At 37.9% G+C, this 26866-nt stretch overlaps 2 protein-coding genes across 3 annotated transcripts in view; both read right to left on the bottom strand.

Moving 5' to 3' along the window:
• The window catches only part of RAD54B (RAD54 homolog B (S. cerevisiae)), a 63264-nt gene that overhangs the window by 18357 nt on the left and 18041 nt on the right, over positions 1-26866 (bottom strand). For both annotated transcript variants that reach the window (XM_017830607.1, XM_017830609.1), the window contains exons 4-5: positions 5715-5915; positions 2325-2612 (exon numbers count right to left, since the gene is read on the bottom strand). In XM_017830607.1, the coding sequence (XP_017686096.1) occupies positions 2325-2612; positions 5715-5915 (489 nt within the window). The remainder of the gene's footprint in view (positions 1-2324; positions 2613-5714; positions 5916-26866) is intronic.
• FSBP (fibrinogen silencer binding protein) overlaps positions 5806-26866 on the bottom strand; it is a 22358-nt gene continuing 1297 nt past the window's right edge. The window contains exons 2-5 of the mRNA XM_017830610.1: positions 26159-26170; positions 23189-23211; positions 20795-22749; positions 5806-5915 (exon numbers count right to left, since the gene is read on the bottom strand). Of these exons, the coding sequence (XP_017686099.1) occupies positions 22222-22749; positions 23189-23211; positions 26159-26170 (563 nt within the window). The 3' untranslated portion in view covers positions 5806-5915; positions 20795-22221. The remainder of the gene's footprint in view (positions 5916-20794; positions 22750-23188; positions 23212-26158; positions 26171-26866) is intronic.

Below are 26866 nucleotides of genomic sequence, written 5' to 3' on the forward strand. Positions count from 1 at the left end.
GTCAGAAAATGCATTTACAGAGTACCTAGATTGCTTTCTAAATAAAAAATCCTTTTACAAAGGTTTTCCAAATAGTTTGCATTTTTCTCAAAGGTAAAGGTGATAAACTGAGACATTTGAGGGGGTTTTTTTATGATGGGTGAAACTGCCTACCTAATAAATGTTGCACGATGACTTTGAATGCATAGGTTTAAACCAGAAGAAGTTTCAAAAGACTTCTGAATTGAAAGTTTAAGAAAAAGAACATAAACAATGACCTGCATAAAGCCTAGACACTACATTTCAAGGGTATATTCTTGTAGTTTCCCAGAAAAGACTTCTCTGCCTGAAAAACAGAGGTAAAAGGCATTGATCTGTTGAAGAAAAATAGGCAAGGATTGAGCATGAGCTGAAAAGACTGCCACAATGCATGAATAAAAGAGGCTGACAAGTTTGAAGACACACAGAGACAAAGAGAGCATGAAGTATTGGGCTACATTTGAATAGCAGTTTTGCTTGCCATAATTTTTTTACAAACTCTAACATCCTAATTCTGCTAGACAATGTCCACATTGAGTTGCTTCTGTTGATGCTACACACCTTCACTGAAAAGTTGTATCGTCAGAGGACAGAATGAGAAAGCAGTTTATAGCCCCTCATAGTCTTCTGTCACTAGAGTAGATCTATACTGATAATTTATTCATGGGAGTAGGTTGGTTGAAGGCTTGTATCAGTCAGGGAGATTTTGTTTCTGACTGACAAGGGGCTGAGTTCTGATGGATTACATCAAACAGCAAGTGTATATATTTAAGAGCCAGTGGTGATAAAAAGATAACTTTTCTGACAAAAATTTGGATGAAAATGGGGGATAAACAATAGACTAAAAGCTTAGAAATCATACATGGAAGGCATAGCTTTACATCTTTGTCACTGGGCTTTGTTCTGCTGAGAACAGGGATAAATGACTCTGAAAAAGCTGCATTTTAATCAACTATAGTCATAGACTTCAACATGAAAACCTTGGACTGCTCCTGGTCTTGTACAGTATCTCAGTAACTTCTGCAAGAGGTTATGCAATCAGGCATTAAATAATGTGATTCCTCTGTGTAACCAAATCTAATGACTTAGAGTCCAACCTACTGATGTGTTGAGGGCTCTCGAAATCTGTTGGGAAGTATTCAAATTCACCAGAAGAGAAGTCACAGCAGACAATCAGAATAAAATGTAACATTTTAACAGACTAGTGCAGAAACAGCAAAGAAGTTAATTTGTGTGTTGAATATATCGGCTTTTTTTCCAGATTTTCGGTTAGAATGCTAATGCAGCATCATCTTGCAACCACAGGAAGGAACATTCTTAGATAAAACGTAATCAAGTTAAATTCAGACCAGAAGCTAGTCTTAATAAGGCTCCCCTACAAAACAGCCAATTATATCACTTATTACCACTTCATTAAGACTTCATTGTTTATTTACATAGCAGCCAGGAAGCGGCTTCAAAAAGTTCAATATTATCAATATATGAGGCAAGAAGTAGGATGGAGGTATTATAGTCAGAATGTAGAAAAAAACTGTATTTTTTTTAAATATGCATTGCTCTGCTTAGTAACATTTTTTAAACTCAGTGTCTTTCCATCTGAAAGACAGAGCCACCAGCAGAACATAAATGGTTTATTACTGACAGACAAAAGAGTATTTCTGTTTAGATAACCAAGACCACTTCCTGAAGCTATCAATTACTTACAGGGTCCCTCTTACACAACTGCTTAACCAGCCTTTTTCTACACAATATGCTACTTCCATGGGCCTTCAGCACACCATACTTTGAGCACTATAAACCAAAACTTTTATTGCAAAATATATTGGGTTGAGTTTGAGTAGTGCAGTTACACTCGCTGGCTGTGAAGGACCAGGCACTGTCAGAAGCAATTCTCTGAATCTGGTTCAACTTCTCTATTACTGATGCTCCACTGCAATTACTATGCTGCCACGTTATGGCAGTGCTTAACTGACCCCAGTGGGAAGATGGAAATCATCTAGAACTCCCAGCATGTGTCAGATTGTTCCTCTGATCAATAACTCATTTTCCTTGGCAAAACTCTCAGAAATCACTCTAATGTGTTTCCACAGCCATCTGTAACAACCATGAGAAACTTTATGCAGTGTAGAGTATTTCCCTTGTTAGAAACACACATGATAAAATCCTAACATGGTTAGACACTATTACTATATGTCAGAAATATTTCAGTAATACACCAGAGAACATGAAAATTTTGGTTACACGTTCAACATTTTTTTCTCAAAAAGCAGAGGATGTTTAAAGAAACTTAAAAATCTGCATCTTACTTGAAGCGTTTGGATCGTGGCGAGGTTTGTAGCTTTGAGAATTTTTGAGCGTGTTGTCTTTACTACTGGGTTGACAGACATTTTTGAATGGTTTACAGAATGGTTTCATATTAGTTTGAGATAATGCAGTTGGGACTGTGTCATGAGTCCCTACTCCAGCCTGAAAACACCTGCCACTGTTGAAGTCATCCGCTGAAATTACACTCATCACTTCAATTTCTTTTCCTCCAACCGTCAGTGTTTGACCTTCTTCAAGACTGTCTAGCTCTTTAGCTTTATATCCAGTACCTAAAAGAATATAAATATTTATGAATTAGGACAACACAGCAATTACTACCTCCTTAACACCAGTACTCATCTGCAGGAAACAAAACAAAAACTGTGGAAAGGTATTTGATTCTGAAACATTTGATTGTTACACATAAAGTCTTTCTCTCCTTAACAGAGATTGACGTGTGAGTGCTAACAATCAGAATCAGGTAGCAGAATATGTGAGCCAATAATCAAGTCATCCTCATCCACAATCAAGTCTACTGAATGTCAGATAATCATTTAAAAGAATTTTTAAAAACTTGCCCCATATCATAAAATCTAGCAGCTTGCCTTAATGACCATTCTATTCCTTTCTTCCTTTCTTTCATGCCCCACTATGAACTCCCCTAGCATCTCTTGCTATTGATCTAAACAGAATATTCTTCTTTTAAAACAATTCTAAATTAGTTTTTTTACAATTAAAGATTCAGATGCATCTGAAATCTTTACTTCTACCCATGCTCCAAAACGTATATGCTCTGATTATTGTCAGGATTTATCAGTTAGCTCAAAAGTCTGTGGACTCGATCAGATGGGCATTCTCAGAGCAGCTACATATACTATCAGTCTCATTACAAAATACAGCTAGAGCTGCTCCTTTCTTTTAAGATAACAGTGTAACAGTGGGGGTTCCCTCTTTCAAACATTTTAGGGGTTGAAGCTCTCACATAAGAAACAGAGGACATATATAATTTATTTTCTTAACTCAGAGAGTTAATTACTTCAGAATCCTTTACCTTAACTGCTGAATTTGTGTGAATGTGGATAAACAGGCTTGGATCCTCAGCTGGGCCAAAATAAAAAAAAAAAGGGCATGACTGTGTAGACCAGCAGTTAAATCACTCAGCTGTGAACAAAAGGGCAAGGCCTCTCAAGGTTTTACATATATTTTATCCAACAAACACTACATCTAAAGACTGCTGGAAGCTGTTTGCAAAGCTCAGGTCTCCCACTTCTAGGAATATGAAAAGTTGGAAGGTGAAGGTCTGGATTTGGATTCTTTTAAGAGAAAAAAATAACTGAGGTGTTTCACAATCTAAGCAAGTGCCGAAAAATAGTCTGGCCAAAAGGGAAAGGGAGTTACTTTTCTTCCTCTCCTCTAAATGTATTCAAAAAGCACACAGCGAACCTTGTTTGGTTCTTGAAAGAAGAACACCTGTTTCAGAAAAGAGGTTGAACACAAAAGAATGCACGAGCTTTCCTAAACAAGGTGGCTGGGGAGGGCATTTAAGACCTCTCCTTTGCTCTGCGTTTTTGCTTTCTGTTATTACCTTCACATAGCTTCAGGGTGAACATACTGAATACAGGTGTATCCCTGTGCAGATTTTGGTCTGAAGAGTCTAATTCTAAGACAAGATGGGCTTTGAGGGTACTTGGAAACAGGAAAGGCAAAAAGCATCCTACACAGCTCAACTGTTGATGCAGTTGCCAGAAATAACTGTTTCTGTAACATACAGCAATTTACAAGAGACCACCTCCTAAATTCTTTGTAATGTGTTATTAAGGAATTAGGACATTTGCAGAGGAGAACAGCAAGATGTTCTGCTGTCTCAAAACCAAGTTACAGCCTGTGCTGGTTTTAGGTTCCCTTGCACCATCTGAGATCCAGCCCTGGTAAGCCTATGAAAAAGACAAAAATTCTTCCTTTGACCTTTTCTTCCCATTTAAAAATAACAATCCTGAATGCCCATACACATTTACTATAAACTTCTGAGTTTTAATACAATTTTGGAAGTAAGCACCACTACTGGACCTTTCCTTCTCACTCGGTGGGCTAAGTAATTGCACAAATTTAAAAGTCACACTGCTTAAATGGATCGATTTATGATTTTCTTAGAACCAATAAGCATTGAAAGCAACTCTGAACGGGCAGGTTAGCACCAATGACATTGGTATCATTGTGTTATCTGACACCATCAAATATGGCAAGAAGACTTCTATCAGCAAAAATCGGAATGTTCATTTTTCCATTGTGTTTGCTGCTAATTCAAGAAGACAGGACTTGAAAAAAACACAAGAACAACAGGGTGGTGGCTGATGCATTCCAGGCATTACTCTCTTTCTCTCTGCCTTTTTCAAAAACAAGCAAGTCTGTACATATATTGCTTTGCTATAAATAAATTCAAATTAACTTCTAAGTTACAGACTGATTTGCAAATCAAAACTGCCTGGCTCACAATGTCATGATTGTAACAAAAGAGCAGAGAAGCCATCTCAGACCTAAAATTTATCAAATTATGTTTTGTAGCAACACTGTTCAATCCTACTCCCTTACAGAACATTTTTGGCTCGGTTAGCAAAGTTAATTCTTGCTTTGCTTTCAGTAAAAAATTACTGCTTCAAGTTGACTGCAGCCTATGGTTTGCAAGTCTTATTTTTAACTCTGATATCAACCCAAACTATGTCTTACAGCAGCAGCTGCTGCTAAAACTACAAGACTAAAAATTGCTACACAGTTGACTTTGGCTGTGTTGGAAAATGTAGCTGTTTGCCTGTCTTTCCAATAAAGATAATATTTTTAGCTGTTAGACTGGCTGAAAAGTAGAGATCCAAGCTCTGAAATTCCTGGTTGCTGCACTGCAGACTGGAATATCTACAAGGAACTTAACTGTGTATTTTCCCCTAATTTTAACACCTTCACTTCTGCATTATGTGAGCAACTAAAATCAACTACTCATCCCTCATTTGGCTTTCTGCTGAATTAGTACAGCTGTTGATTTCCAGATCCTCTCTCTGGACCAGCATTTGGTGTTTCTGTGAATAATGTTATCAGCCTGCTCCAGCCTCCCCCATGCATCTGCCCTATATGTAAGAAATATAAAACTTTCTTGCAGTCTTTCCAACGCCCGCCCCCCCAAAAAAAACCCAAAACCAAAAATAAAAAACAAACAAACAAACAAAAAACCCACAAACAAATAAACAAAAAACATACCAAAAAAACCCAAATGTTTTTTCATCCCAAAGGTCAACATTGGTATGGAGAACTAAATAATGTAAAGAGCTGCGTGTCTGTCATTCAAAGCACAAAGTGATTTTATGCCAGCTGCTCCCTTACACAAGTATGCAAATCAACAGTACCTCTTCCAATGTCTTTGCCTTCCATATCTTTCAATATTACTGACTTTCCTTTTGTAATAAGAATAGCATCTCCTTCCCACTTTTTGTGCTTTTTCTTTGATGCCTTACACCACACAACACTGAAATATTTCGCAAGGCAGTCGGGTGCTTCCTGAGCTGCTTCTTCCTTTGCAGTCCCTGATGTTGGCAAATTGAGCCCATCTAAAAGGGAAATAAAATAACAAAGAGTATCTCAGGTTATCCTGACAAAGCATACAGTCATTTGCATTTCAAAAAAATCAATTACAATCTATACATTTCATCTTATATAAACAATGCGGTGCATTTCCTGTCCTGAGCCGCTTATGGTAAATTTGGACTGAGAGAGAAGAGTACATCAGGACTTAACCTGAAAAAAACCCAAAACATTAAATTGTTTCAGAAAGTATGCATTTCCAGGGAAAGCAGGTTACTTGGTGCATTAGCAAGTGAGCTCCTGATTTGACACATATACAAGACGAGTGGAAAGGCTGGGAAAAAAGCAAAAGGGAAATGACCATAGCAGAAAATGAAAGCAGAGTCCTGGTGAAATGGTGCTGGGCAAGGTTCTGGAAGCAAGGACGGGAACACAGAATTCAGGAAAGGGAACACAGGCGGCCAGTAACCAGATCTGGAGCTAAAGTCATCCATACTAAGTGGCAGAATAACCATAAATGTAGTAATGCAAAATATTATTTCAACTCCTTTCCTTGCACCCTTGAAAAATAAATAATTGTGTAAATCTTGAAACAGACCATCTCTTGAGTTCAACTCAAATGTTGTTAACAGGCTTAGATTGATTTAGATTTGTCAGCAGTTACCCAATTATAAGAGTCACAGATGTAAATATTAATAGGAAATATTTAGGTTAATAAGGTTAAGAAATCATAATAGAACAGACAGTAGTTGATTATAATATCAATTAAGAATAAACACATGCTTTCAAGAGTTAGCAATCTGAGATAAGTAATGGTAAATAAGTCCCCAGCATTACCTAAAGGAATATCTGTAGCATTCCTTTTCAGCACATGCACAGCTTCAAAGGGAGAATCAGACTAATTTTCATTAAAATACCCTTGCATTCTGGCTAAAAGCTTAAATCGGTTTGCTCCTTTGATTCCATCTGGGATTCAACACTATACAAATCTCTTACAGAACAGTGCTTATGCCACAGACTAACCTTCCCAAAACTTCCAAGTGTGCTGGTATTTAAAGGAGAAGCAGCAAGAGGAAACTGCTCACAATAATGGTCCAATAGAGAGGCAGTTTTACCACTTCTACATTGTTTATATATTCTGAAAACTGCAAAATAGTCATAAGTTACATGCCTAAAACACGTGCATTTTAGCATTTACTAAAAAGGTATTATCTAAATGAAAAACGCTACATTTATTGAATCCAATTTTCTCTTCAAAGCGCTCTGAAAGTTGTATGATGATGATGATGATGATGATACAGCCCTGTGCTAATACAGTGCCTAAAGCAGATAGGATTTTCCATATGTGGATGTTTCTTTAGGGCATTAGCCAAACATCCGTAGAGTTTCCTGTGCCAGATGCCCCCATGTCCAAAGAGTAACAGAGCAACTACTGAACACTGCTATGCCACAGAAGGATAAGAAAATGGAATAGAGAAGTCCTTCTTGTAATGTCAGGGACTCTTTGTAGATGAACCCTAGTAAATGAGCCAAAGAACAATAATAAATCCTTGCAGTTCTGTAAAAATGTAAAAAGGTTCTATTGGATCTTCAATAATCACACGTGATAAGATTTAGAGAAGTGAAAGAGAGAGAAGGGAAGAGGGGAACCTGTACCTTGCTAAAATACAAAAGACTACTTTTACTCTATATTGAGCTTCTAATTGCAAACTGATTTGACAAACAAATACAAGATTTTTTTTTCCTCCAACTGATTCTCTTGGTTTAATCAGCAACTTCTTCCCTCGTATTAAGATTTTAAACGGTTACTGCAAGAACTGGAGATTTCATTGCAGAATTTTCTTCTTCTCTCTTGAAGGATGGCCATTCACAAACAAACCTCTTTGTCTCCTCCACTGACCTCCCACATGAGTTTGGTGACCCCTGAGATCCGTTTTATGGTCATTGCTCTTTTACTCAGGGAATCCTGCATGGTGCTATCTGAACCACCGGCAGATTAACCTTCAAGGAAATAACAAGTCTTCAAACTCTTCTTATCCCTGCTTCATTTTAGATAATTAGAAAACCAATAATTTATAAACAGAGCTGGAAATTGCTAGCCTTTGTAATAGTGACTTTTAGTGAAAAGGATTTCCAAAGCAATCTGCCCCCAGTGAGAAGCAAATCAGCACCAATATTCCATACAATACTACCATGTTCCTATGGGAAAAATAAAAAAAACAAATACTCTGCAATGTTCAGATTTCTTCCCTCAATTTGTCTTCTGAATTATCATAACTTCTGTTTATAGAAAAATTCAATAACAATTTGTTTCTATGCTACATAAATTATTTTCCTTTTACCTATAATTACAGCTTAGTTTCAGATAAAAGTGTAAGGGTTTTTTTTTTTAATTAAACATTATAATTATATCCTCTCAAAATTATCTTCCATATAATTTCCTTGCATAGAAAACCTAAACCTGTTCACCAACAATGCTGATTAGGTACTTTCATTCAACCTTCTTTTTATCTTATCACTTTGTTTGTATCAGCATCACACCTATTTAACTTCAAAGATTTATTCCAGTGCAATAGCAGAATATTCAAATTTGATAAATACAATGTCATAAGCTTTTCAGGAATTGAAATGAGACTGGTATGTTACTCATGGGGACTAAGTTCAGTGTTTGATACAGGGGTACAGACAGCAACAGTTTCAGCAGAAACCCCTTGCTGCTTCCTGACCTTAGACAGTATCTGAAACAGAGCTGGATTTGCTGAGACCCTGGGAGACAAACTTCAGTTGTACATTCTGAGCTCTGCTGTTAATCAGTTTCGAGTGAAAATAATAAGTAACAGGAACTATGCATGCACCACAGTACGAGAAACATCACAAAATCATGCCCACTCCTTTCTCTCCCGATGAGCAAACCACCTGGCCTGGCAGTGCGGTTTGCTTAACCATGAAGAAACCACAGCAAGCGGCAAAAGTCTCTCCTCCCAGAATGAAGGCATTGGGAACTTTAAAGACATGGCTAACAGGGCTTTGAAAAACTTCCACAAATAAAGCTTTCTCTCTCTGCTTGAGAAAGCAAAGGCTTAAGTTTCAAGATATAAACCACAGCCTAACTGATATGAGGAAAAGTTTCAGCAGCCTCAGGAAGGTGATGATTTACAGAAATCGGGACAGGATCCAGTAGAGGGGATGGGGAGCATTCCAATGGCAAACTAGTTTAACCAGTTTCTGATGAGCAGGATTTAGAGAAAATGCATCAATTAAGTGCATTAGGTTACTTCCAATGCAGCAAGAAAGTAGCTGCATTACGAAAGACTACAGAAGGTAACTCAAGCGTGCATTTTCAGGGGACTGTGCACTGTAGCTTTTGCAGCACTGTAAGTACACACATGTTACCACAAGGAGTGAGGGACATGGGGTCCAGTGAGCCAGGCACTCGACACCTTGGCCTGAGGTGTGGTTTAATGGATAGCTTAACCCCATCCAGCTGCAGGCTGCTGCCAAAGCCTAAGAGCTCACCTTTCCTCCCCTCTCCCCCCCTGCTTCTCATCCACTAGCTGCAGGCAAGCCAGCTCAATGCATCCCATCAGCAACTACAGTCAATACAGGGAAGGGGTACATGAGGTTTGGAACAAGGAGACTGGGAGTCTGCCCATTCTTCTCTAGCAGCTTTTAGGTTGGGGTGATTTTGAAACCATGGGACCTGTCAAGTTAACCCAACAGCTCCATAGTTGAACATTGAAAGCATGTATGGAACAATAGGGAATTTTCCCTCAACTGCTCTGAATCTTCCCAATAAAAAGCACTGTCGCAATGCAAAAATTACAACTTAAAGAAGACAGCTTTGATTCAAGTTGGGTTCTGTAGTGCTAAGGAATAATTAGGAAACGGAGGGAGGCAGAGCAAAAAAACTGGACCACTGTAAAAGGAGATTTGGGCTTTGAATGAATCCCAGCCCAAACTCGATGGCAGTGCTCTGCTGCAGCCTCCACAGTCACTCTAAACATGTGCCATGGATCTCGCTCCATAGAGCCAGTACCAACTCCTTCTTCTGAGCAGAGGAAGTAATCGAAAAGTTTCTTCATTAAATTAATTCATAACATTTTGAGAACAGATGTTTACATAGTAGATAAATGTCTAGTTGCATACGAAATACTGACATGTTAAACACTCCTAAGATATCCCAGGAATATTTAAAGAAATATGAGACAGATAGCATCATCCTTCATTTGCAAAGCAACTTCAGTCTAATGATAAAACTTAATACTAAACTAACATGTAAATGTATATTAGTGTGCCTCTAAGATGGAAAATATGTATCAACCCTTCTCATAACACTTCTGTGACACTGTTAGAAGTGCACAGTCAAGCTGACTTGCCCTAAACCCACAGGAATCAATGACAGCTAGGATTACATCTCAGAGTCACTTATTACAACCCAGTGCTTTGTATCCCTTTCAAACACAAAATGTTTATGTCATTAATTAATATATTAACATATCAGCATTGTTAGCAAACTCACCTACAGATGGATATTTCAAGCAGGAATATTTTCTTTGACAAACACATTACTGTTCTACATCCAAAATTATTTTAAAACAAAAATACAAGTGATCAAAAAATTTAAATATTTTTAAACTTCTGTGTCAAAGTCTCTTTATAATCTGAAATGCCAATCAAACTAGCCTCTAGATTGCTGAACATGCAATACTATGGGGATTTCCATGAGTAGATTTTATTTTACATAGCTAATAACTATCAGTCCATAGTACATCTTCCATGCTAGCTGTCTCAGTTTAAGCACACATATTCACACACATGTACAATGTCCACAAAAACTGGCAATGAAAGAAAAATCACTGTTTATGAGAACAAAAATAACAGATTAATGCAGTCATAGCCACAATAAACCCTTATTTCTTGAAGAAGCTCGACTAACTCAATACTTTGGAAAAGAATCTAAAAATCTGGGAAGAAGATAACACCTTTTTTTTTTTTTTTTGGCTGAGGTAAAACTTTTCCACTCTTAAAAGCTAAAAGCTCTTGGAAATAAATGTAGTTTGCACATTTTCTTAATTTCCTGAGGATTACACACTGGACATGCTCTAACTGAGGCCGAGAATAGACTTCTCTGTAGTCACAGCTCTCACTGCTCAGACCAAAGCTGGGTTTCTTCCATGCGTGCCAGCAGGGAATTTTTCCTTGGCCCTCTCCTTTAGACACATCATCCCTTGTCCTGACACCAAACAGGGAAAGATGGCAGAGGGGACAAGGACATCTACAAGGAAAAGTAATTTGGGAGACAAAGCCTGAAAACGAAGATTATTGCTGGAAAGAAAGGCTGATGTTAAAGTAGCAGAAAACTGACAACTAAGTAAAAGACCGTAAGTCTGAGCTGGAAGCAAAGCATGCAGAGAAAGGCAAGAAACCCTACAAGGAGTGAAAAGAGTAGGAAGACAACAGATTAGGTTAGGAGAACGGATGGGGAGAACTACTGGGACAGACTGGGACTGGGGTACAGTATAAGGAGCAGAGAGAGAATTAGGATTTTCTGAGCAGGAGCTGGTGCAAGAGAAACTTACTGCCCCTCATCTCTGACCCTCAAAATTCAAGGTTCACTAAAAAAAAATATGGCTGAAAGCCATCAAGGGAAATCAAGGGATGACTTGGGAGAAAGAAATGAGAACAGGAGCAGATTAGGCAATGAAATAGGGAAAATAGAAGTGGAAAATGACAACAGAAGAAATAAGGGCAACATGGCAGTGCAACATAAAAAATGGCAAGCAGTTGAGTGCAGAAGGGCACTGACTGCACAAAGACATGAAGAGCACTCAGAGCAACACAGCCTCATGGTAAACAGGGTCAACTTCTCTTCCCCCATCCTTCAATTTTTTCTTTAATTCAATTTTTAAGACTACCAAGGTAGTGTTAAAGGTAGTGAACTTAAAACTACTATAATTGTTACACTGTTTTATGTAATTTTACAGACCCAGGTTTGGTAGCTGCTCTACAAGTGGATAGGGCTGCAATGGGAGATACAGTGTAACAGATGGAGGCACTTCAGCTCCTGAACTGGTTACGTTTTACAGATCACACCCTTCAAGACAAACTCAAATAAATTCCGACTTTAGGACTAGTAGAAGACCCAGAATCAAACAATTTCTAGTGGACAAGTCCATGAAGACAAAGCAGGATCCAAAGCTTGGATCATCGTATCACTTTCCCTGAAGTCCCTTCGGTACATTCTGCTCTTCAACCTGAAAAATTTTCAGTCTTTCAGTTTCTTTGCTGTGAGCAAACATGTGCAAAACTCACTGGGTAAAACACTGCATGCCACGATATTAATGGTCTACACTGACTTCAGTGACCTCTTAGTATAGTAATTCATTTCATAACCCCAAAGGGGAAAGATAACATTTTCAACCTTGTCTGTCTCACACCAGGTGAAAACAACAAATGATATGGAATAATCTGTTTAGAAATGTTAATTTGCTCTAAAAGCCAAAAGATTAACATCTACCCATTTTGTACCCAGTAGTACAAAACTACGTCACCCACCCACTCATCACCCCCATAAGCCACCTTCCATTAAGTGAATAGTTTTAAGGTTGTGAAGTCAAGTAGAGTTTGAAGATGTCAAAAATAACAGTGTCCCAGTGACCTGATCTGCCCCACTGTACATATGCATTAATGATAAAGCCTTTACAGAAAACATGCTGCACTACACTGTCATGGGACCTCTTGCTCATTCAGTGCAGAGAACCGAACTTCTGGAAAGGCAGGAAAGGTGGCAGGAAAAAAAGCTGGTGCTGCCTGTGCAATCCCTGAACTGCTTTGTTGTAAACTGCAAAAGGTGTGGGATGAAGGAGGCCGAGAATGCAAGGACTGATAGTACAGTCTTGTGGTTAAATAAGCTGAATAATGTCTTAGAGAACTGGACTTTACTTGCGTGTCTTCTAGAGTTCCTCTGTGGTGTAATGGCAGTCATTTCACCCCAATTTTAGCAATAAATATTTGTCTGAGCACCTGACTTGTGATTCAGTCTCATTTGTATTAACAGTGAACACTCATGGGTGTAACTGGAAATTGTAGTTGTGAAAGATTAACTGTACAGTATAGCAAAGCACCGAGACAATGCAGTGCTCGATGATTCAGCCTGCACCTTCCATAAAAATGGGGCTTTTTGGTTTTATTCTCTCTGTGCCTCAACTCTCGCTTTATCTCCTAAAAAGTGGAGATTATACCAACTTCTTATCTCACAAGGATTGTTGTGAAACGTAATTACATCTGGGAGGCACTCAGATAGTATCATGATGAGCAACAGAGGAAAAAAAATAGCTAATTAATTAAAAATAGTTTGAATAGGGTGCTGAGAACAAGGGGTAGGTCTACAACCGAACAAAGAGGTAGAAAGAAAATACTGACTAGTGACTCACTGAGTGGACACAGTCCATTCTGTGAACTGGAACTGGCAAGGAAGAGTACAGAAATACAACCCTTAATCATGTACTTAATTACTATACCCAACAGAATGTGAAAGCTGGGTTCAGGTAGTGCTATTGGCAAGTTTTTGGGTACTTGACCTTGTAAACTTAATTTTATTTTCGGATAGGAATCTTCTATATACAACAACAGAGATGTCAGATGTGCTTAATTTGAACAAGTAGGAACAATCCTATCATCACCATTTAATGAAACATTTACCTCTCAATGGTATCAGCTGCAGAGGAGGGAGGATGAAGAGCACACACTTTCAAAATTATAGCTCCATGGTAGAAAACTATTCTTCCTAAACCTCTCAACTGTCTAAAAATGCAACTGACTCCAGCTTTCACTGTAAAAATTTAATGAACTAAGCTGAAAGCTTCTGTCAAGTCCACAGAAATAGATGTGCAACTCCAATTATCAAAGGAAAAAGCAGCATCATTGAGAATTCTGAAAGGCTGCAGGCATCATTTGGTGCAGTGAGCCAGATCAGGTTGGTAAAACACTGGAATCAGTCAAATTACATCCAAATCATTTGTTTACTACACTTCTTAATGTTGCCATCCACACTGAAAGTTGTTTTGATTAATTTGTGAAGTAAAGGTTTTTTAGTTCAAAAAATAAATGCAAAACTTATATCTGAAAGTAAAATTTATCCTTGAGTTCTGTAAATATTGAACCTTGTTGCAATAAATTATAGTCTAAATGGGATATGAAAAAATTCCAAATATTTAAATGATCAAAAAAGCAAATCACTAATAAATAGTTAATCAACTATTACATAATCACACCCTAATTGTAACCTTCTCAAAAAGCACTAATTTTTGAAGCAGCTTGCAGAGATGTAAGTGTGCATCTTTTTGTGTTTAAATGTTAATGGAAGGTACACGGCTAATCCCACATGTGGTACTTTGAAAATACATGGTTTGGCATTCTCTTAAGCATTTGCTATTACTTCTACCATTTTTTATCAAAAATAAAACTATTTCTGTACTGCACAAAATCTCTGTTCCTAAAATGCAAAGACTTTCAGATCTGTAACAAAACTCAAGCAGGCAGAAAGGGATTTATTAAGATTATGTCTCCTTCCTATTAACATCTGTTTTAGTATATACTGGAAGGAAAAACACTTTTAATGTACTGTTTGTGTTTATTAATGGCCATCTTTGATGTCCCTGTATTACAGTAAAGAGTCCTTAAAATACAAATAACCAATAAAACTTGCGCCCACTGTCACAAGCATGAAACACAATATATTCCTATCCTAAATTATTTAAACAGGACTGTTTAAAATTTATGGCATTACCCGGGGAAGAGGCACACAAGGGATGAGTCATATTTTTTTAGAATTTTCATGTGTTATGCAGCAATGATTACTTGCAGAGTGGTTGATGAAATATTTGGAAAGGGAAAGAGTAATCTTTCCAAATCAAGTTACATAACTTTGATTTACATAAGTGTAATCCATTCAGTAGTCCAAGTAAAAAAGTAATATTTATGACCCAAACACAAAAACCTAGAGCTCTAGTTGTAATTCTTACTAGGAAACCAAAACTGGAACAGAGAAGGTGAGAGAGGAGGGAAGAGAAGAAATTCATCCTTGTGGAGGTAAGCAGTGCTCACTGTGCTGCCTTTGCTGGCTCTGGATGTAAGAAAACTGAATACAACTTAAATTGCATAGAAATTCCAACGCAAATTAATAAGATGATTCCATACAGGGACCCTAAAATTCAGAATGCCTTTAGCAGAGCCTACTTTGTGTCAACTCTGCCTATTTTTGGTCCTGAGCTGACCACTTATATAAGGAAACGCTAGAAGACATGGAGATGTGGCAGCTTTCCATCAGCAGACCAGCTCTACTTGCTATTCCCAAGGGACTTCTTTGACCCTTGATGTCACTGTAAAGCCTCTGCAGCATGTGTCAACTGCTGCATATCAACTCACCATATGTGTATCTCATTGGGTCTGTATGTGCCTACGAACATATGCACTTTGCATGCTCAACAGAGAAGGATGAGACTTAGGAAAAGATTAAATTTACCTCTACTATATTTAATCTGAAAACAATCTTTATAGATGCCCACTAGATCTTCAGAGTTAAAGTATCTGAAACTCCTAAAATATATTTAACTTCTGGACTGCTGAAAAACATCTTTAGTGCCATCTCAGGAGTTCACTTAGGAACAATGTGTTTTCAAAACTCAACTACAGCAAATTAGCATATAACAGTTATATAACAAAAACTATTCTGAAAGGAAGAGATTTTATCTAGTAGAAATAATTATAACAAACAGCAATGGCTAAATTCCCTAAATGAGCTTAATTCACTCCTTTTCTGCGCACATACTATGCAGCACTCTGAATCCCAGAGCTACAAACAGTATTTCCCAGGCTATTGCTGGGTTTTTTTGCAAAAGAGCTGGGCCATTACCTATCTAGCTGGACAGTTCAACAGCTCCTAAAAACTTACTGGCCCAAAAGAAGGACAACTGTGCTTGGGATCCTTGCTGTCATCCTCTCCGGATCTAAACAAAGTGGTTCCTTTACTGAGGCTGTCTGTCCTGTTAGTGGCAAAATGAGGGACACATTTCCTTGCTCTCATTCAAGGCGTTCACAGCTGAGAAGTCCTTGATCCACTCTCAATGGCTCAATGTGCTCAGGCTGGACAGGCTCTCCTAAGAATTCATTTATTATGGACTACATCCGAAGTGTAACAACCTCGTACTGAAAATTACCAAATTATGTGTTTGCCAATGAATTAGACAAACTTGAATGAGGTTTTATAGGAATGGCCAAAGACCAGCTTGATGCCATGTTTTGAGTACTTTTTCGAAAGCGCAAGGAAACTGGAAGACTACAAAGGAAAGATGATCAAAACTCAGTATATCCTAAACAGAGTATTCTCCAGGTAATCTGTTTCACAGAAAAAAATTGAGACATAAACAAGCACAAATGCATACACAGAGCACACACATTATAACCCAAGAGGAGGTAACAGCATAAAGTAGTTTGGCCAAACACAGTTGATGCTACTAATGTCATCTGGAAGTCCCTCACAATGTACAACCTACTGCCAAAGCTTCCTTACAATGCAAAATGATGCAAAGATCACCTGGGTGAAACCTGCACAACTTACACGTCAATTTTTTGGGGAGGATGGGGGCCTTACAATGTAGCCCTAAGCAAATGCCATACTACAATAGAGAATGTGTCCATAGCAATGTATACACACCAATTTTAATTCTATATTTCCAGCACATGCCACACATAAATGCTTTGACTTCACAAAATGATACTCTTAATAGTATCAACAAGTGGGCTACATAAAATTTACCTGCAAACTGCTGCTGAGTTATAAATTACTTTCACATGACATCGTCAGTGATTAATAACAGATACAACTTGACACTGGCCAGTTTTTATCTGATGCAATTGGAGGACATGAATAATGTTGTAACTAACCACAAGCAGTCCTATATCCCTTCTCCCCATCCCCAAACTAGATAAACGTTTTGTCCTATTGCTTCACTGTTAAACTAAAGCTTAAACAACAACAACAAATAAATCAGTAATTTATAAACTGATTTTCTTATTTCCACCATGCAGAAAGTTCCAAACTTTGAAAACTGACGTACTTCAAGAAAGCATTAGCAATACAGACAAGGATCTTACAGGACATACAAAGTAAACAAATGTCAACACACGGGCTACAGTACACAAAAAACCCCTGAGATTAGCTCAGTTGGTTAGCGGGTGGTGCTAATAACACCAACGCCGTGGGGTTGATCCCCATATGGGCCATTCACTTAAGAGCTGGACTTGATGATCCTTCCTGAGTTGGGTCCCTTCCAACTCAGAAAATTCTGTGATTCTGTGAAAATGACTGAGCCTTAACCAAACTAAGTACTGACATCAACTGAGTTTAGAGGGGCAATATAATCCAGTGGAATTATTTTTTCACTATACATATGCTTAATTATGCTAATTATTGCAATTATCCTAACTACAGATGAAAATCAAGAGCCAAAAGGAAATGGCCAGGAAACAATTGATTTCTTTAAAAAAATAAATTTAATTGCATATGTAAAATACAAAAAATTCAGTAGCATTTTCCAAGTCTGCAGTTTTGCTGAAGAGCAAATAAAAATCATCTATTATGTGGAGTAACTGCTGATTAAGTATTCAATGATAATTATATGACATTCTTCTTGTGTGAGTAATACAGAGTCAAACAAGGTGTTATATTCACTCAGAGATATTTGGACGTATCAACAAATCATTCTGTGTAATCACATAGGATAAAATAGTGTGAAATCCCACAGCATGGAAGAAAGGCAGGGGTGGTGGGGAATGACAATGCCTACAGATGGCTGAGCTTTCCCTGGGTTCTCTGACCCTCATCCACCTTCCTACACACACGGATCAGAACTGAGGTTTTCAACTACTTTTCCACTGAGCAAGTGTAGCTTTTGCAAGGAAGAGTTCACATTTTGCTGGCTAGCATTCAGTGGAACTTCAGGAAATTGTATCTTTATCATGGAAAAAATTTTGCCCAGACAAACTGGATGCCCCAACTATCACTATACACAGGCAGCTTGGTCAACACCAAGGCAAGCACTTTTGTTTTTATCAGAGATAGAAACATAGGTCACAGAATGGCTGAAATTTAGTTATGTGTTACATAGTCAGCTAACAGACACTATTTTAACTACTGTAAACAGCACCTTTTTTTGGTTGTTTTCTTTTTAATCTAACATACAGACAGTAACATTTCTCAAATTCTTTAAGACCTAGATATTTAAAACAGAATAGTAGCATGACTAGTTAGGGATACACACTGAGAAGCTACATTTAATGCATTTTAATGTTAAAACCAATCTTCTTGAAGTCCTCTTTTTATTTTCATGCGCAAAATGGAAAAGTAAGCAACATCTTAGGAAAACAACACTTTATCATCTTCTTGAGTAGTTTTTCTATCACATTATTGAAGTTAAAATTCACATTGAACCATTCTAAAGCAGTTTAAAACAAGATACAGGAAATTTTAAAAGACAGCTTAGCCAGGCAGCCTGGGTATCACAATTCCTTATTTGTTCCTCCCACTCAGAAACAACTCTCATTTATTTATGTTAAGCAACTTAATGGCTTTGCCTATTGGAAATTAAGTGGGCACAAGTCTTCCCAAGGAAGACAGTCTGTGCGTTTTCATTGTATGTGGGAAAAAAACCCAAGTTTGAAAATGTGTAGAAATATATATAAGGCTTTAGCTATGAATAATCTCTCCTAGTCTTGGAGTACTCTCTCCTACCAGTTTTACGTGATAATAATCCTGATCTAAGGCAAGCACATCCACTGAGATGATTCCACAGGAGTCAAAGGGTTACAGGAGGGAAGCAGGGAGGTACAAAAAAAAAGCAAAATAATTAGGGAGCAGCAGATAAAATTATAGACTGATCGTTAGACAATTACTCAGATAGATGAAATTACACAAGATGCCATCACAATTATCACGTTACAGCTTTTTATTTGAATCCTAAACATAAATCCATTAGATGTTGAGAATTAAATTACTTCTAGAGCCAGTTTATTTCAGTTATCTTAGTAGAAGGACATGAACATACGGTAAAAAATTGTCCTTGCCTAAAATTACTCTGCTTGTACTATGTACATTATAAACATGCAGACAGTGAATGGCACTGCCAGATGTAGAGAAGGGAGTAAGAGGATAAGAATGAGGGTGAAGGAGGGAAGGGCTTCCTATCATCCCTTTGACACACACTAACACAGTATCATTTGCTGGAACAGTAAAAATTCATAGCACTTCATGGTCCAGAAGGACCAGCCACAGCTGTGGTGCATGTACCCAACATTAGGAATACATGGAACAAAACCCAGGAACAGGCACAGAGAAGTGAAGTCTGACTCAGACAGATAACCTGATACTGTAAAGCAGATGTGGAGTGAGAAATATATATATATATATATATATATGGTCTATATTGGAGCACATTCACCAATATAGAAAGTATAATATATAGTCAGCAACACGCTGCTCTGAGAGCAATATAATGCCACTAAAGGAGGAAACATGTCTATAGTGAAAGGAAATAAACACCACCTCACTAGTAAAGAAATCAGCAAGCTCCAAGGGGACTTAACAGATGTCTCCCCCGTTCCCCAAGCTCCCCAAAAACCAAAAGAAACAAAACTGAGAACAAAGCAAACAAGAAGCATGAGAGACCTCTGAACTAGAGCTGCTGCCTGCAGATAAGAATGAAAGGCTTCTCACTAACAAATGAGACAAAGCCAGAACAACCAAACGTGGAAGAACACTGACCATAACAGCACAGCTCTGACCAGGCTGGTGTATTTTATTTCTTTACTCATTTGCATTCCTCCCCTCCAGCACCAAGAACACAAGACAGACTTTGCTCTACCCAGAGTCCTATTATTGCAACTACTTTGCCTGCCAGTTCAGAAAAGACTGTAAGCTTTCCAAGACTGGAAATTCCTCTGGTTCTAGTCCTCGAAATAAAAATACCATGCCAATAGAAACCCTGGAGGTCATCTCTTCATCTAGCATCAACAGAAAATATTCTTAAGTCTCTAGAGCATTTTGGTGGTCAGCATAGGACTAGCTGTAATTCAAAACCACTGCAAGACAATGAGCTGTATGGGAATTATTTTCTGAACTATTAAAAACTTCTTCATTTGCATAATATCTAAGAACAGAAACAAGAAATAGAAATTAATTCCTTACCACTGAAAACCAGAATTCTGATTCTCAACTAAAAGGATAAGATCAGACATTTCCAAACTACAAGATGAGGGCAGGTAATTCAGTGCTGTTTCCTATTTCTGAGAAGTAGAACAAATAAAATCCTTATTTATTTATTAAAGGCAGCATTTTGATTCTTGTGAACTCAGGAAGTGAATGTCTCATTGAAATGTTTCCAGCTACACAAAACAGATCGATGTCCTTGAACTAAAAAATACAGCAGAAAGCCAAGGACTGTACAGAAACGATGGCCACTTTTCCAGGCACCATAATTTTCAGTGCACACAAAAATTCTCAAGACATTTACAGTGCTCTCTTCTCTAGAAAACAACTGAAAAAGTATTAGGGAACTCTGTATTGCCAACATCTGTTTTCACTGTTCTGTATTTTTCCTCAGTTTGTAAACAAAAGACTTGCTTCCTCAACTTTTCCTACCTGTAACCTGTTAAAGTTATCCCGGGCCCTGACAGTCAAGATCAATTCTCTTGTCTACTATCACAAAATTCTTGAAGCCACAATTCTTGAAGCTCCACTAGGCCCTCAATTAAACTCACATGCTCCCATTCTTCATAGTTTTCCACAAGCATCTATCCCTGTAGCTACAAAGGTAACCTGGTTCACTCAGAAGACACACGAGGAGCTTACCTCATTCAGAATCTGCTGATGCAGATCAGTGCCTCATGCTTGCATGCTGAGGTTCTGTGGGTGTGGAGAAGGAAGCAAATTTGGGAAAACATTGGTGACGGGAGCAAGGAAGAAACAGTCTCCTTCCTATTGCTTTTGTTCATTATGTTGTTGGGGCCCTCTGAGATGGGAGGCACAGGAGGAATTACATCTCCTTTGTTCTCTCTTTTTCCTTGATTCTCTGCTTCATTTCCTTTTCTTGCGCTAAAGGTTAGAGGAAGGGGAAAGTATTGTTATGGGGAATAAGGAGCCAGAAGTCTAAGGCAGTTGTGGATCCATTCATAACGGGCAGGACTTAGAATTATGAAGAAATGAATCACCTGGGACTGATGTTTTCCAGATATTTTTCTTCCAGTTATGAACGTTGATCACAACTACAGAGGAAACAGCTGCTACTAGGACAGACAGAAGAATCAATTTTATTTTTATTTGGGGCTTTTTATTTGAAACTAATCGAAAGATCAGAACAACAGCATCTATAAAAGGTACCTAGAATAACACAGAATTCTCTGTTGATTTCAAGTCACATGTTACTTACATACAGAAAGGATTTCTTTTCAGTAGCTTATAGTCCTAGTCATACTGATCAAAGGCACCTGCAACTGTCTTGGTTGCACATGCACTGTAGTAATTATGCATGCAAAAGAGGAAATCAGACATTTATGTGGTTGATCACCAGTATAATTACTATAACTGAATATACGATCATGGTAACTGTACACACAAATTACACATGCATGCAGTTTTAAAAACCAAGTGTTGCATTCATTGTCTCTATTTTGATAATATCCTATGGAAACACTCCTCCACTGGAAACAATTAAAAAGTATTAACTTTCAAAAATATGTACATTTATTCAACTGTCTACTGAACATTAAAAAAATATAACGATCCAGTAATTTTGTTTTCCAAGCTGATACGTCAGCAAAATCTCACCACTGTCGTAAGATTTACCAACTTGAAGAGAATAAGACATTTGAACATAACCTCTTATTTCTCCTTCTTATATGTATTTATTAACCTGTAACTTCATTAAGATAGTAAAGGTGATTATTTGAAAAAACAATGCATATGAATAAAATTTTAACAAGACCTGACTAAATTTCATTAGCTCATCACTACTCCAATAGAGATAAGTGGAAATATTTTAAAAGTTTGGATTTTTATCAATCTAAACACTTAAATGTACATGATTTGACTACTTTAGACCAGAAGAGTTGGTGCATTCAAACGCATACGAGGTATTTTTCTAAGGTACATAAACAACAATGCGGAAAATACGCTTTCACGTCTCAAGTCCAGATTTTGATCCATCCATATTAACATACGGAACAATTCTGCATTTATTATTAAGTATATCAAAGAATATGACAGAAGTAATAAAATATTTAGATATTGCTGTATTCTGGCAGATCACGCCGTAGTCGTATTGCCTTCAGCTTCTCTACTTTGATTTTTGTTCGCAACAGTTCTTCTTCCAGTTGCTGCTTTCTTTTCAAACCATCCCTTTTTTCTTGGACATAAAGACCAATTTTTCTTTGGTTTTCTAATATTATCTGATGCTCTTCTTTCAGCATTTGTAACATCTGTGGGTCATAACTACACATTGGTCTAAAGCGTTCTCCAACCTCAAGCCTAAAAAACTCATCTCTTCTTGGTACAGGGGATGGAGACATCATCACTCTCATATCAACTGAAGATACTGATGTTGAAGGAGACCTTTCCATAATATGCACCAGCTGGTGTTCTTCCTCTTGTTCTAAGTTCTCATTTTGCTGTGAGTCTATAATCAAAGAAGGAGGAGGTTTGACATCCTCTTCCGATTGTAAGTCCATCATGACTGTCGCAGGATGGTGATCCAACATTGCCTGTGGTGAACTGGTACCAGCAATTGTTTCTTTATCGATACTAGCACTAGAACACACAAAATCATATTTAAATAATCCATTAAAAACTATTTGGAAAGGCATAGCTGTAAGTAACCAAAACTTCATTTGAATACTACTCTGCTATCTGTGCCTGGGACCCTCTACTTCATTGCCTGAACACCACCTGTACCCCTCTCTCTTTCCACAGACAGAGAATGTGACACAGACACAGCCATGTCACATTCAGAATCTATTGCTATAAAGGCAGTACAGCCAATAGAGAATTCCCCTTGGGAGGCCCTTCTGGCACTGAAGAAGCAAGGAAGGCTATTAGTGACATGAAAATATAAAAAAACCCAAGCACCAAGCCATGAAAGTAACAGAGGGAAGAGTTTATATAATATATAATATGATTTTACAAGGAGATTAATTGAGATTGAGTGGAGAGAAATATTTCCATCTCACAAACTTATTAATCTCCCTCTGTTCTAATGTGCTCCCTGTTTCTGACTCATGCACCCAAGTATTTGGGTTTTTTCTAAAAGGTACAACAATCACTAAATAAAATTACGCAAATAGCCTTGGGAGAAGAAACCAGAGCCCAAATGATGACTTTGTCAGTCAATTTGAGAATCAAGCTAATCCCTGCTCCTTCTCTTTGAATTGGCAATCTTAATATTTTTCTGAAGTTTCAAGAGAAGACACTGAAGTGTTTCCATTAAGAAAGCCTATGGTTCTGTGCATTTCCTTTCAAAAGAACAACGCCCACTTTACTCATCTGTCTTTGTGTAAACTCCTGAGTCAGCAGCATCTCAAATCATGATTTGACATTGCATTGGCTTTGATGATAATAATGGTTCAAGCTGTTCCTGACACTTCTCTACCACGGTTGTGCTTGAAACCCTACACTTTTGCACATCCCTCCTTTACTCAGGTAATGCTTTTTTAAGCCAGATCAGCTTCTTGATCTATTACAGTACAGATCTGCAAAGAATAAATACTTGCAGCATGACTGGGAAGGCAGTATAGTGTAACATGGGAACAGAAATATATTAACTTGGTATTGACAGCAAAGCCAGTGCGCCATCATGGCCATGGCTGCCTAAAACAGGGTCTCTAACTGGTGGTTGAAGATTTGAGACACTTCCCAACCCTTTGAAAACTAGGCTGCCACTACTTAACTAGCAGTTAAAGGCAGTGAGTGGATCGGTGATTAACAGAATATTCACAGATGCTCCCCAACACAAGAACCCAAGTTGCTCTCTATTAAATTGGGAGGGTGGAAAGTGGTTTTTTTTACACTTTTTAAATGTCTTGAAAGCCCTACAATTCACACACTATTTGATTATTAAAACACTGTCCTGGTTAGTAATGGATTGGGTTCAAATTCCCAGAAGCAAGAAAAAATGTAATTTGTACTTCCTATTCTCATGTAAATGCACTAACTCCTTAATAAAAATGTGGCATGATCATAATTTCTAGATATCCCATGGTCTTCAAAACTCTCGGTTTAAAAGAAATAAGCAGTCATGGTTGCAATTTCTAAAGGACCCTGACTAGCCTCCCATCTATTAACATGAAAATACTAGATTCAATGCTAGAATTCGTGCCAGAATAAAAGCACGAAAACTTCTCAATAATCAGTTGTAAAAAAGTTCATCAGGGTCAGAGCAATGTGTTTTCAAAAAATTAAGCCTGTCAACCACACAAACTATTTTAACTAAAGATTCTTTAAAAAAACCCTGAAAACAGTCCATCTGAAGCAGGTATTGAAAACTGACCTTTCCTTAATCCCCCAAAGAAAATGCCAAGATAATCTTAATTCTATTGACTGTTACCTGAGCTGCCTATGGAGTACCAGTTATATCCCCTTACTGCCTCTTCCTCATGCCACAAAGCTTCACCTTTTCCTATATACTTCTTTCTCACATTCCTTTTACTCCTCTTATTGAGCATCAAAAGCATTATTCTGAACACAGATTTTCACTTTTTTTAGTGCTGACTGTAATTCCAGGTTTCCTCCTTCTTCCCAACTGCAGCTTCTAATACAGCTTCCCTCCTTCTTATTTGCTGGCTCCTGGCCAGCTTCTAGCCTGAGAAAATAGGAAACAACCAGCAGGAGAAGCAGGTCATTCTGACAAAAGGAAATGGAGAGAGAGCAGAAAGAGAAAGTGAGAGAGTTAAATAGAAGAAAGGTAAGATTTAGTCTAACATAGACTAGAGCCTCCAAGCAGTGAAAAAAATCCATCTCTCGAAGTGTAATCCACACAGAACTAAAAAACTATCAAACCTTCAGGTAACTCTGATGAGGCTTTTTTTTTCCCCTTAGTCAGTCTCTTAAGAGGAAAACAATTAGACAGCAAATAGAGAAAGAAGGAATTGAGAAACAAAAGAGCTGCCTGTATGGTGGTTACTAATGTGGTTTCTGACAACTTGACTGAAAGAAAGACAAACAACAGTTACCACAATTGGGGCATGGTGTTTATAACCCTGCAGGCACCCATGATTCACCAGGTTTTGCTTAATCACAGTGAGCTAGAAATTGCTTAAAGGTGCGATTAAGAATTTGGACTCATTTTAAGTTGTATTTCCCTCCTACAAAACCTAAGCCACATCCCAGGGAGTTAAAACCCAGTACAGGGTTTATAAAACTAGGGTAAAATGCAACTCAGAGTTAAAATTAGAAGTATCAAACAACGATGTGTTCGGGCAGGAAAAAAAATAATCTTTTAAATTATATTGTTTTCTTTCAGGACACAGTGAAAGAAAGGTTGTTCCTAAGATGAACCATTTTGGGTAAGCAATAATCAAGTCAGTGTTCCCAGACCCATAAAGAACTGCAAAAATTGTTTAAATTATAGGAGACAAACCATGGAGATCATTAGCTCTTAATCATTCACTAAAAGCGTCTGTGCTTTTTATAAGCCGATCTACAAACCAAAGTTCTCACACTATTTTTTCTCTCCCCTCCTTACAAAAGTTGGTAGTCAAGACACTGCAACCTTTATTAGCGCAATTAAAAGCCTCATTTTGTTCCAGAGAATTCTTTGGAATGGTTCCTCCAGGGGCATTCACCAGGAGCAGCAGCACAGCCCAGTTGCTTTAGACTTCTTTACGCAAAGGACCCACAACAGCATATTTTTAGAGCATCTGGCATGTTGGGGTTTAGACAATTGTTACCATTCAGTTCAACCAGTGGCACCATGAGTCCAATTCAGCGAGTGTGCGCATGCCAGGTTTTCTTAGAGTGTTACGCTGCTGCACCCACTGTCAGTACATCTGATTAAAATATGGAAAGTTTGCTTCCCATTAATCTGCTTGGGAAAATAAGAAAAATCAGAGCTTTCTCAAGGTTGCTGAGGAGTTATTTGACTCCCCACTCCGCCCCCCCCAAGCTTAGTTTTTGTATCTGGAGAAACCAAAACCTGACCCAGGCATTTTTTGATCCCTCAAGGACCAATACAGAACCAGCAGAGTGTTGCAAGTCAGATATGAGGGGCATTAGCCAGCTGTGGGAGAAAGCCTGAACGCTGCCTGCCTGTATTATGTCTGGCTCAAATCTAGACAGTGTGTCTCACTTTACTGAGCAGTAAAAAAAAAAAAAATAACCTACCAAAAAAAAGGGAAAAAAAAAACTTCTAATGCTGTACCTCTTAGTTTCTCTCTGTATTTAAACTACCTCATGTAAGACACAGAATTGCTTGAAGTTTAGACTTCAATTAGCTTTGCTCCAGCTTCAGGGAACCACCATCAATGTAAGTAAAGTATAATTTAAAAAAACATTTGCACTCACAAAGGCACTGCAGTGTGGAGTCTTTTTTTTTTTTAAAGGGTTGGAATCAACTAAAATGTAACATGCAAACACCAGAGTAAATGAAAGAAAAAAGATGTGTGAGTGAGGTTTCTTAGCTCTGGGAACTAACTTTATTAAATATCCTATATAAACTGCTAACAGTTCCATATGTTGCAAAATGACTGCAGTATTACCTTAAATGGAGGAGAATAGCCATCACTTTGCCAGTGTTTGAATAATCTGCCTATTAAAAGGTAGGGGAGGGGTAGAGGTTGGAGCTACTGTTTCCCTTTGATTCTCTCTTAACCCTCACTTTCCAGAGTATGACAAAGACTCTGAAACAAGCTTTGAAAGAGAGCTGAACAAAAAAAA

Source organism: Lepidothrix coronata, unplaced genomic scaffold, assembly GCF_001604755.1.
Source record: "Lepidothrix coronata isolate B3197 unplaced genomic scaffold, Lepidothrix_coronata-1.0 Scaffold181, whole genome shotgun sequence".
NCBI classification, from domain to species: domain Eukaryota; kingdom Metazoa; phylum Chordata; class Aves; order Passeriformes; family Pipridae; genus Lepidothrix; species Lepidothrix coronata.